Source organism: Ranitomeya imitator, chromosome 1 (assembly GCF_032444005.1).
Source record: "Ranitomeya imitator isolate aRanImi1 chromosome 1, aRanImi1.pri, whole genome shotgun sequence".
NCBI classification, from domain to species: domain Eukaryota; kingdom Metazoa; phylum Chordata; class Amphibia; order Anura; family Dendrobatidae; genus Ranitomeya; species Ranitomeya imitator.
In genome coordinates, this window is record NC_091282.1 from 33,425,915 (window position 1) to 33,438,484 (window position 12,570).

General features: G+C 47.8%; 1 protein-coding gene across 1 annotated transcript in view; it reads right to left on the reverse strand.

The window, feature by feature from the left end:
• Positions 1-12,187, reverse strand: part of IL7R (interleukin 7 receptor) — a 75,056-nt gene extending 62,869 nt beyond the window's left edge. Inside the window, exon 1 of the mRNA XM_069745957.1 lies at positions 12,069-12,187. Within this exon, the coding sequence (XP_069602058.1) occupies positions 12,069-12,150 (82 nt within the window). The 5' untranslated portion in view covers positions 12,151-12,187. The remainder of the gene's footprint in view (positions 1-12,068) is intronic.
• Between the last annotated feature and the right edge of the window lie 383 nt (positions 12,188-12,570).

Consider the following 12,570-nt stretch of genomic DNA (forward strand, 5'->3'; position numbering starts at 1 on the left):
TGTACTGTGGTTATAACCAGAGTAACAATGTGATTCTTCCGCCTTGTCATGAGTGATATGATACCTATGTTACAAAGTGTCTCTACCTTCTGTAACAATGTGACAGGACGAGTGCGCAGTGGCCAGGCCAGAGATTTTAGGGTGCAGCCTTCCCCCCACATCACCCACAGCAGCCCCACTGCCAGGCCTTCCCCCCACATCACCCACAACAGCCCCACTGCCAGGCCTTCCCCCACATCACCCACAGCAGCCCCACTGCCAGGCCTTCCCCCCAAATCACCCACAGCAGCCCCACTGCCAGGCCTTCTGTTGTGAATTCTGTGGCTGAATTCACTCCTGTGGTCACAAGTGGTACTGCAGCTTCTGAGCTTCCTCCCTCAGGTGTTCTGGTGAGCTCGTTAACTGCTTCATTACTTAACTCCGCCTGATGCTGCTATCCTTGCTCCTTGTCAATGTTTCAGTGTTGGATCTGAGCTTCTCCTGATTGTTCCTGTGACCTGCTGCTCTGTATAGCTAAGTGCTTTTTGCTTTTTTGTTGCTTTTTTTCTGTCCAGCTTGTCTTTTGTTTTGCTGGAAGCTCTGAGACGCAAAGGGTGTACCGCCGTGCCGTTAGTTCGGCACGGTGGGTTTTTTTTTGCCCCCTTTGCGTGGTTTTGCTTTAGGGTTTTTTGTAGACTGCAAAGTTCGCTTTACTGTCCTCGCTCTGTCCTAGAATATCGGGCCCCACTTTGCTGAATCTATTTCATCCCTACGTTTTGTCTTTTCATCTTACTCACAGTCATTATATGTGGGGGGCTGCCTTTTCCTTTGGGGAATTTCTCTGGGGCAAGTCAGGCCTATTTTTCTATCTTCAGGCTAGCTAGTTTCTTAGGCTGTGCCGAGTTGCCTAGGTAGTTGTTAGGCGCAATCCACAGCCGCTTTTAGTTGTGTTTAGGATAGGATCAGGTGTGCAGTCTACAGAGTTTCCACGTCTCAGAGCTCGTTCTTGTATTTTTGGGTATTTGTCAGATCACTGTGTGCGCTCTGATCGCTAAGCACACTGTGTTTCTGGATTGCCTTCATAACACCTGTCATTAGCAAACATAACAGTACAAGGAGCCCAAACTAATGATTCTCAATAGAGGGAAAGAAAAAGTTCTGACATCATTTTTTTTTTTTTTTTTCCTGCTCTGTGTTCACTTTTTTTTTTCCCCTAGACATTTGGGTGATTCTGGACACAGGTGTGGACATGGATATTCAGGGTCTGTGCTCTTCAATGGATAATCTCGTTATAAATGTACAAAAAATTCAAGATACTATTGATCAGAAATCTATGTTAGAACCAAGAATTCCTATTCCTGATTTGTTTTTTGGAGATAGAACTAAGTTTCTAAGTTTCAAAAATAATTGTAAGCTATTTCTGGCCTTAATACCTCATTCTTCTGGTAATCCTATTCAACAGGTTTTGATTATTATTTCTTTTTTGCGCGGCGACCCTCAAGACTGGGCATTTTCTCTTGCGCCAGGAGACCCTGCATTGAGTAGTGTCGATGCGTTTTTCCTGGCGCTCGGATTGCTGTACGATGAGCCTAATTCAGTGGATCAGGCTGAGAAAAATTTGCTGGCTTTGTGCCAGGGTCAGGATAATATAGAAGTATATTGTCAGAAATTTAGGAAATGGTCAGTACTCACTCAGTGGAATGAATCTGCGCTGGCAGCTTTGTTCAGAAAGGGTCTCTCTGAGGCTCTTAAGGATGTCATGGTGGGATTTCCTATGCCTGCTGGTTTGAATGAGTCTTTGTCTTTGGCCATTCAGATCGGTCGACGCTTGCGCGAGCGTAAATCTGTGCACCATTTGGCGGTACTGCCTGAGGTTAAACCTGAGCCTATGCAGTGCGATAGGACTATGACTAGAGTTGAACGGCAGGAATACAGACGTCTGAATGGTCTGTGTTTCTACTGTGGTGATTCCACTCATGCTATTTCTGATTGTCCTAAGCGCACTAAGCGGTCCGCTAGGTCTGCCGTCATTGGTACTGTACAGTCCAAATTCCTTCTGTCCATTACCTTGATATGCTCTTTGTCGTCGTTTTCTGTCATGGCGTTTGTGGATTCGGGCGCTGCCCTGAATCTGATGGATTTGGATTATGCTAAACGTTGTGGGTTTTTCTTGGAGCCTTTGCGGTGTCCTATTCCATTGAGAGGAATTGATGCTACACCTTTGGCCAAGAATAAACCTCAATACTGGGCCCAGCTGACCATGTGCATGGCTCCTGCACATCAGGAAGTTATTCGCTTTCTGGTGTTGCATAATCTGCATGATGTGGTCGTGTTGGGGTTGCCATGGCTACAAACCCATAATCCAGTATTGGATTGGAATTCCATGTCGGTATCCAGCTGGGGTTGTCAGGGGGTACATGGTGATGTTCCATTTTTGTCGATTTCGTCATCCACCCCTTCTGAGGTCCCAGAGTTCTTGTCTGATTATCAGGATGTATTTGAAGAGCCCAAGTCCGATGCCCTACCTCCGCATAGGGATTGTGATTGTGCTATCAATTTGATTCCTGGTAGTAAATTCCCTAAAGGTCGATTATTTAATTTATCCGTGCCCGAACACGCCGCTATGCGCAGTTATGTGAAGGAATCCCTGGAAAAGGGATATATTCGCCCATCGTCATCACCACTGGGAGCAGGGTTCTTCTTTGTAGCCAAGAAGGATGGTTCGCTGAGACCGTGTATTGATTACCGCCTTCTTAATAAGATCACTGTTAAATTTCAGTATCCCTTGCCATTGTTATCTGACTTGTTTGCTCGGATTAAGGGGGCTAGTTGGTTCACTAAGATAGATCTTCGTGGTGCGTATAATCTGGTGAGAATCAGGCAAGGAGATGAATGGAAAACTGCATTCAATACGCCCGAGGGTCATTTTGAGTATCTAGTGATGCCGTTCGGACTTGCCAATGCTCCATCTGTGTTTCAGTCTTTTATGCATGACATCTTCCGTGAGTATCTGGATAAATTCCTGATTGTTTACTTGGATGACATTTTGATCTTCTCAGATGATTGGGAGTCTCATGTGAAGCAGGTCAGAATGGTTTTTCAGGTCCTGCGTGCTAACTCTTTGTTTGTGAAGGGATCAAAGTGTCTCTTCGGTGTGCAGAAAGTTTCATTTTTGGGGTTCATCTTTATCCCTTCTACTATCGAGATGGATCCAGTTAAGGTCCAAGCCATCCAGGATTGGATTCAGCCGACATCTCTGAAAAGTCTGCAAAAGTTCCTGGGCTTTGCTAATTTTTATCGTCGCTTCATCTGTAATTTTTCTAGCATTGCCAAACCATTGACCGATTTGACCAAGAAGGGTGCTGATTTGGTTAATTGGTCTTCTGCTGCTGTGGAAGCTTTTCAGGAGTTGAAGCGTCGTTTTTGTTCTGCCCCTGTGTTGTGTCAGCCAGATGTTTCTCTTCCGTTCCAGGTCGAGGTTGATGCTTCTGAGATTGGAGCAGGGGCGGTTTTGTCACAGAGAGGTTCTGATTGCTCAGTGATGAAACCATGTGCTTTCTTTTCCAGGAAGTTTTCGCCCGCTGAGCGTAATTATGATGTGGGCAATCGAGAGTTGCTGGCCATGAAGTGGGCATTCGAGGAGTGGCGTCATTGGCTTGAAGGAGCTAAGCATCGCGTGGTGGTATTGACTGATCATAAGAACTTGACTTATCTCGAGTCTGCCAAGCGCTTGAATCCTAGACAGGCCCGTTGGTCGTTATTTTTTGCCCGCTTCGACTTTGTGATTTCGTACCTTCCGGGCTCTAAAAATGTGAAGGCGGATGCTCTGTCTAGGAGTTTTGTGCCCGACTCTCCGGGTTTATCTGAGCCAGCGGGTATCCTCAAGGAAGGAGTCATTGTGTCTGCCATCTCCCCTGATTTGCGGCGGGTGCTGCAAAAATTTCAGGCGAATAAACCTGATCGTTGTCCAGCAGAGAAACTGTTCGTCCCTGATAGGTGGACTAATAAACTTATCTCTGAACTTCATTGTTCGGTGTTGGCTGGTCATCCTGGAATCTTTGGTACCAGAGAGTTAGTGGCTAGATCCTTCTGGTGGCCATCTCTGTCACGGGATGTACGTACTTTTGTGCAGTCCTGTGGGATTTGTGCTAGGGCTAAGCCCTGCTGTTCTCGTGCCAGTGGGTTGCTTTTGCCCTTGCCGGTCCCAAAGAGGCCTTGGACACATATTTCGATGGATTTCATTTCTGACCTTCCCGTTTCTCAAAAGATGTCAGTCATTTTGGGTGGTCTGCGATCGCTTTTCTAAAATGGTCCATCTGGTGCCCTTGGCTAAATTGCCTTCCTCCTCTGATTTGGTACCTTTGTTCTTTCAGCATGTGGTTCGGTTGCATGGCATTCCTGAGAATATTGTTTCTGACAGAGGTTCCCAGTTTGTTTCAAGGTTTTGGCGAGCCTTTTGTGGTAGGATGGGCATTGACCTATCCTTTTCCTCGGCTTTCCATCCTCAGACTAATGGCCAGACCGAACGAACCAATCAGACCTTGGAAACATATCTGAGATGTTTTGTTTCTGCAGACCAGGATGATTGGGTGTCCTTTTTGCCGTTGGCTGAGTTCGCCCTTAATAATCGGGCCAGCTCGGCTACCTTGGTTTCTCCATTCTTTTGCAATTCTGGGTTCCATCCTCGTTTCTCTTCAGGACAGGTTGAGTTTTCGGACTGTCCTGGTGTGGATTCTGTGGTGGATAGGTTGCAGCAGATCTGGACTCAGGTAGTGGAAAATTTGATCTTGTCCCAGGAGAAAGCTCAACTTTTCGCTAATCGCAGACGCCGTGTGGGTCCCCGACTTCGTGTTGGGGATCTGGTTTGGTTATCTTCTCGTCATATTCCTATGAAGGTTTCCTCTCCTAAATTTAAACCTCGTTTTATTGGTCCGTATAGGATTTCTGAGGTTCTCAATCCTGTGTCTTTTCGTTTGACCCTCCCAGACTCCTTTTCCATACATAATGTATTCCATAGGTCGTTGTTGCGGAGATACGTGGCACCTATGGTTCCATCTGTTGAGCCTCCTGCCCCGGTTTTGGTGGAGGGGGAATTGGAGTATATTGTGGAGAAGATTTTGGATTCTCGTGTTTCTAGACGGAAACTCCAGTATCTGGTTAAATGGAAGGGTTATGCTCAGGAAGATAATTCCTGGGTTTTTGCCTCTGATGTTCATGCTTCCGATCTTGTTCATGCCTTTCATGCGGCTCATCCTGGTCGGCCTGGGGGCTCTGGTGAGGGTTCGGTGACCCCTCCTCAAGGGGGGGGGTACTGTTGTGAATTCTGTGGCTGAATTCACTCCTGTGGTCACAAGTGGTACTGCAGCTTCTGAGCTTCCTCCCTCAGGTGTTCTGGTGAGCTCGTTAACTGCTTCATTACTTAACTCCGCCTGATGCTGCTATCCTTGCTCCTTGTCAATGTTTCAGTGTTGGATCTGAGCTTCTCCTGATTGTTCCTGTGACCTGCTGCTCTGTATAGCTAAGTGCTTTTTGCTTTTTTGTTGCTTTTTTTCTGTCCAGCTTGTCTTTTGTTTTGCTGGAAGCTCTGAGACGCAAAGGGTGTACCGCCGTGCCGTTAGTTCGGCACGGTGGGTTTTTTTTTGCCCCCTTTGCGTGGTTTTGCTTTAGGGTTTTTTGTAGACTGCAAAGTTCGCTTTACTGTCCTCGCTCTGTCCTAGAATATCGGGCCCCACTTTGCTGAATCTATTTCATCCCTACGTTTTGTCTTTTCATCTTACTCACAGTCATTATATGTGGGGGGCTGCCTTTTCCTTTGGGGAATTTCTCTGGGGCAAGTCAGGCCTATTTTTCTATCTTCAGGCTAGCTAGTTTCTTAGGCTGTGCCGAGTTGCCTAGGTAGTTGTTAGGCGCAATCCACAGCCGCTTTTAGTTGTGTTTAGGATAGGATCAGGTGTGCAGTCTACAGAGTTTCCACGTCTCAGAGCTCGTTCTTGTATTTTTGGGTATTTGTCAGATCACTGTGTGCGCTCTGATCGCTAAGCACACTGTGTTTCTGGATTGCCTTCATAACACCTGTCATTAGCAAACATAACAGCCTTCCCCCCACATCACCCACAGCAGCCCCACTGCCAGGCCTTCCCCCACATCACCCACAGCAGCCCCACTGCCAGGCCTTCCCCCCACATCACCCACAGCAGCCCCACTGCCAGGCCTTCCCCCACATCACCCACAGCAGCCCCACTGCCAGGCCTTCCCCCCAAATCACCCACAGCAGCCCCACTGCCAGGCCTTCCCCCCACATCACCCACCACAGCCCCACTGCTAGGCCTTCCCCCACATCACCCACAGCAGCCCCACTGCCAGGCCTTCCCCCCAAATCACCCACAGCAGCCCCACTGCCAGGCCTTCCCCCCACATCACCCACAGCAGCCCCACTGCCAGGCCTTCCCCCCACATCACCCACAGCAGCCCCACTGCCAGCCCTTCCCCCCAAATCACCCACAGCAGCCCCACTGCCAGGCCTTCCCCCCAAATCACCCACAGCAGCCCCACTGCCAGGCCTTCCCCCCACATCACCCACAGCAGCCCCACTGCCAGCCCTTCCCCCCACATCACCCACAGCAGCCCCACTGCCAGGCCTTCCCCCACATCACCCACAGCAGCCCCACTGCCAGGCCTTCCCCCCAAATCACCCACAGCAGCCCCACTGCCAGGCCTTCCCCCACATCACCCACAACAGCCCCACTGACAGGCCTTCCCCCACATCACCCACAGCAGCCCCACTGCCAGGCCTTCCCCCCAAATCACCCACAGCAGCCCCACTGCCAGGCCTTCCCCCACATCACCCACAGCAGCCCCACTGCCAGGCCTTCCCCCACATCACCCACAGCAGCCCCACTGCCAGGCCTTCCCCCACATCACCCACAACAGCCCCACTGCCAGGCCTTCCCCCACATCACCCACAGCAGCCCCACTGCCAGGCCTTCCCCCCACATCACCCACAGCAGCCCCACTGCCAGGCCTTCCCCCCAAATCACCCACAGCAGCCCCACTGCCAGTTAGTTATAAACTTTTCTAATATTCATGGGGAAAATTCATCAGATCTGGATTTTCCTATCCCGGTTTTAATAAAATCTGGCAGGACCGGCAGGCGCCATGTGTATGATGGGCATCCTGTCATTAGGTTCCTGTTGCTCGGGCGGCAGGAATCAGAGCCTGGCAGCGGGATTACCACCAGGTATATTATTCTATGAAATGCCACGTCATTCTATAGAAACCATAACTTGTGATGCCGACCAGCTGACAGATCCGACACTGCGCTCCTGCTGATTGACAGGACTTTGCCATCTGTGAATATAGGGAGAGACCGGCCAGTCATGGGGAGAAGCCAGCCTGGGACCGCGCCAGACTAGTCAGGACTCTCTCTTTAGTCCCCGAGTCCTTCTCAAGCTATCTTTTCTCAGAAACGCTGCAGGGTCATCAGAATGAATGTACCTGGCGGCAGCTACGCATCTAAACATCCCGGACTCCAGACTGATACACTGTAACAAACCAACAGAGAGATGTGTGCAGCAGCCACTGATGTGTTTAGTCTAAACAATGCTCTGTGAGCTAAACATCCCAAACGACAGACTGATACATTGTAACAAATCAGCAGAGAGATCTGTACAGCTGCCAATGATATTTCTAGTCTAAACAATGCTCTGTGAGCTAAACATCCAGGACTCCAGACTGATACACTGTAACAAACCAGCAGAGATCTGTGCAGCTGCCGGTGATGTGTCTAGTATAGACAATGCTCTGTGAGCTAAACCTTCTGGACTCCAGACTGATACATTGTAACAAACCATCAGAGAGATCTGTTCAGCTGCCACTGATGTGTCTAGTCTAAACAATGCTCTGTGAGCTAAACATCCCAAACTCCAGACTGATACATTATAACTAACCAGCAGAGAGATCTGTACAGCTGCCACTGATGTTTCTAGTCTAAGCAATGCTCTGTGAGCTCAACAGCCCGGACTCCAGACTGATACACTGTAACAAACCAGCAGAGAGCTCTGTACAGCTGCTGCTGATGTGTTTAGCTCACAGAGCATTGTCTGCACTGGAACTGTACAAATCTCTCTGTTAGATTGTTACTATGTATCAGTCTGGAGTCCGGGATGTTTCGCTTATAGAGCATTGTCTGCACTGGATACATTGTATCAGTCTGGAGTCACAGAGCATTGTCTGCACTGGATACATTGTATCAGTCTGGAGTCACAGAGCATTGTCTGCACTGGATACATTGTATCAGTCTGGAGTCACAGAGCATTGTCTGCACTGGATACATTGTATCAGTCTGGAGTCACAGAGCATTGTCTGCACTGGATACATTGTATCAGTCTGGAGTAGCAGAGCATTGTCTGCACTGGATACATTGTATCAGTCTGGAGTCGCAGACCATTGCCTGTACTGGATACATTGTATCAGTCTGGAGTCACAGAGCATTGTCTGCACTGGATACATTGTATCAGTCTGGAGTCACAGAGCATTGTCTGCACTGGATACATTGTATCAGTCTGGAGTCACAGAGCATTGTCTGCACTGGATACATTGTATCAGTCTGGAGTCACAGAGCATTGTCCGCACTGGATACATTGTATCAGTCTGGAGTCGCAGAGCATTGCCTGTACTGGATACATTGTATCAGTCTGGAGTCACAGAGCATTGTCTGCACTGGATACATTGTATCAGTCTGGAGTCACAGAGCATTGTCTGTACTGGATACATTGTATCAGTCTGGAGTCACAGAGCATTGTCTGCACTGGATACAATGTATCAGTCTGGGGTCACAGAGCATTGTCTGCACTGGATACAATGTATCAGTCTGGAGTCACAGAGCATTGTCCGCACTGGATACATTGTATCAGTCTGGAGTCACAGAGCATTGTCCGCACTGGATACATTGTATCAGTCTGGAGTCACAGAGCATTGTCCGCACTGGATACATTGTATCAGTCTGGGGTCACAGAGCATTGTCTGCACTGGATACATAGTATCAGTCTGGAGTCACAGAGCATTGTCTGCACTGGATACATTGTATCAGTCTGGAGTCACAGAGCATTGTCCGCACTGGATACATTGTATCAGTCTGGGGTCACAGAGCATTGTCTGCACTGGATACATAGTATCAGTCTGGAGTCACAGAGCATTGTCTGCACTGGATACATTGTATCAGTCTGGGATCACAGAGCATTGTCTGCACTGGATATATTGTATCAGTCTGGAGTCACAGAGCATTGTCCGCACTGGATACATTGTATCAGTCTGGGGTCACAGAGCATTGTCCGCACTGGATACATAGTATCAGTCTGGAGTCACAGAGCATTGTCTGCACTGGATACATTGTATCAGTCTGGGGTCACAGAGCATTGTCTGCACTGGATACATTGTATCAGTCTGGAGTCACAGAGCATTGTCCGCACTGGATACATTGTATCAGTCTGGGGTCACAGAGCATTGTCTGCACTGGATACATAGTATCAGTCTGGGGTCACAGAGCATTGTCTGCACTGGATACATAGTATCAGTCTGGAGTCACAGAGCATTGTCTGCACTGGATACATTGTATCAGTCTGGGGTCACAGAGCATTGTCTGCACTGGATACATTGTATCAGTCTGGAGTCACAGAGCATTGTCTGCACTGGATACATTGTATCAGTCTGGAGTCACAGAGCATTGTCTGCACTGGATACATTGTATCAGTCTGGAGTCACAGAGCATTGTCTGCACTGGATACATAGTATCAGTCTGGGGTCACAGAGCATTGTCTGCACTGGATACATAGTATCAGTCTGGGGTCACAGAGCATTGTCTGCACTGGATACATTGTATCAGTCTGGGGTCACAGAGCATTGTCCGCACTGGATACATTGTATCAGTCTGGAGTCACAGAGCATTGTCTGCACTGGATACATTGTATCAGTCTGTGGTCACAGAGCATTGTCTGCACTGGATACATTGTATCAGTCTGTGGTCACAGAGCATTGTCTGCACTGGATACATTGTATCAGTCTGTGGTCACAGAGCATTGTCCGCACTGGATACATTGTATCAGTCTGGAGTCACAGAGCATTGTCCGCACTGGATACATTGTATCAGTCTGTGGTCACAGAGCATTGTCCGCACTGGATACATTGTATCAGTCTGGAGTCACAGAGCATTGTCTGCACTGGATACATTGTATCAGTCTGGGGTCACAGAGCATTGTCCGCACTGGATACATTGTATCAGTCTGGGGTCACAGAGCATTGTCCGCACTGGATACATTGCATCAGTCTGGAGTCACAGAGCATTGTCCGCACTGGATACATTGCATCAGTCTGGAGTCACAGAGCATTGTCTGCACTGGATACATTGTATCAGTCTGGAGTCACAGAGCATTGTCTGCACTGGATACATTGTATCAGTCTGGAGTCACAGAGCATTGTCTGTACTGGATACATTGTATCAGTCTGGAGTCACAGCATTGTCTGCACTGGATACATTGTATCAGTCTGGAGTCACAGAGCATTGTCTGCACTGGATACATTGTATCAGTCTGGAGTCACAGAGCATTGTCTGTACTGGATACATTGTATCAGTCTGGAGTCACAGAGCATTGTCCGCACTGGATACATTGTATCAGTCTGGGGTCACAGAGCATTGTCTGCACTGGATACATTGTATCAGTCTGGGGTCACAGAGCATTGTCCGCACTGGATACATTGTATCAGTCTGGAGTCACAGAGCATTGTCCACACTGGATACATTGTATCAGTCTGGAGTCACAGAGCATTGTCTGCACTGGATACATTGTATCAGTCTGGAGTCACAGAGCATTGTCTGCACTGGATACATTGTATCAGTCTGTGGTCACAGAGCATTGTCCGCACTGGATACATTGTATCAGTCTGGAGTCACAGAGCATTGTCTGTACTGGATACATTGTATCAGTCTGGAGTCACAGAGCATTGTCTGTACTGGATACATTGTATCAGTCTGGAGTCACAGAGCATTGTCCGCACTGGATACATTGTATCAGTCTGGGGTCACAGAGCATTGTCCGCACTGGATACATTGTATCAGTCTGGGTTCACAGAGCATTGTCCGCACTGGATACATTGTATCAGTCTGGGGTCACAGAGCATTGTCCGCACTGGATACATTGCATCAGTCTGGAGTCACAGAGCATTGTCCGCACTGGATACATTGCATCAGTCTGGAGTCACAGAGCATTGTCTGCACTGGATACATTGTATCAGTCTGGAGTCACAGAGCATTGTCTGCACTGGATACATTGTATCAGTCTGGAGTCACAGAGCATTGTCTGCACTGGATACATTGTATCAGTCTGGAGTCACAGAGCATTGTCTGTACTGGATACATTGTATCAGTCTGGAGTCACAGAGCATTGTCTGCACTGGATACATTGTATCAGTCTGGAGTCACAGAGCATTGTCTGCACTGGATACATTGTATCAGTCTGGAGTCACAGAGCATTGTCTGCACTGGATACATTGTATCAGTCTGGAGTCACAGAGCATTGTCTGCACTGGATACATTGTATCAGTCTGGGGTCACAGAGCATTGTCTGCACTGGATACATTGTATCAGTCTGGAGTCACAGAGCATTGTCTGCACTGGATACATTGTATCAGTCTGGAGTCACAGAGCATTGTCTGCACTGGATACATTGTATCAGTCTGGAGTCACAGAGCATTGTCTGCACTGGATACATTGTATCAGTTGAGAGCAGTACTAGATACTGTATGTACATAGTTACTGCCTCATTCACTGACTAAGCAATGATCTTGAAACTGTAAGAAACCGAAATATAAAGTCTATTTAGAGAGTTGTAGTCCTGTTATTTATGCTCTGATTAGAGAATATTTACAGAAAGCAGGAAATTCCCCATAATACAGAACACTTCTCTTCCCTCACAAAAGCCCCCAAAGTGCAACATAATAATAAAGTGGCTCCTCTGCCTTTTCCTTCACCAACAACTCAATCTTTATCTATTGTCAGAAATTCGAGGAGTAAAATATAATAAATGTGCAATATCTACCATCCGTCCCGGAGAAGTCTCCACTTTGGTGCAGAGACGCACGGAGCAGAAGAAAGAGAAGAGCGAGGGATGAGGCGTGCATGATGGCGAGCCGTCTGCTACCATCTCTGACGTTACCACAACATTGTACATGTAGAAATAACCACAGCCAGCAAGAAATGTCGAGGCGCCAATGACGAGCGAGCGCTGGAGAGGAAACTACCCAGAGGTTTGTGAGCAGTTCTGATATCAATATGCTGCTAAGAAAAACAGATTATCATTACAGACGCCCCCAACACAAAGGGGAGATTTTTTGGACAATAGCCTGATATTGGGGGTGTACAGTTTCTCTATGGTTAGTAAGTGCGGAACGCAGATTTTTTTTTCTTATGATCATTGCTGTTTTATCAGATTGCATAAACTGAAATTACAAAAGAGTAACAAGTAACTTTGTAATATATCTTATCAGAGAAATCTCCACTTATGAGCCACTTCTCCTCACCCCTGTCTCCCAAACTCATCC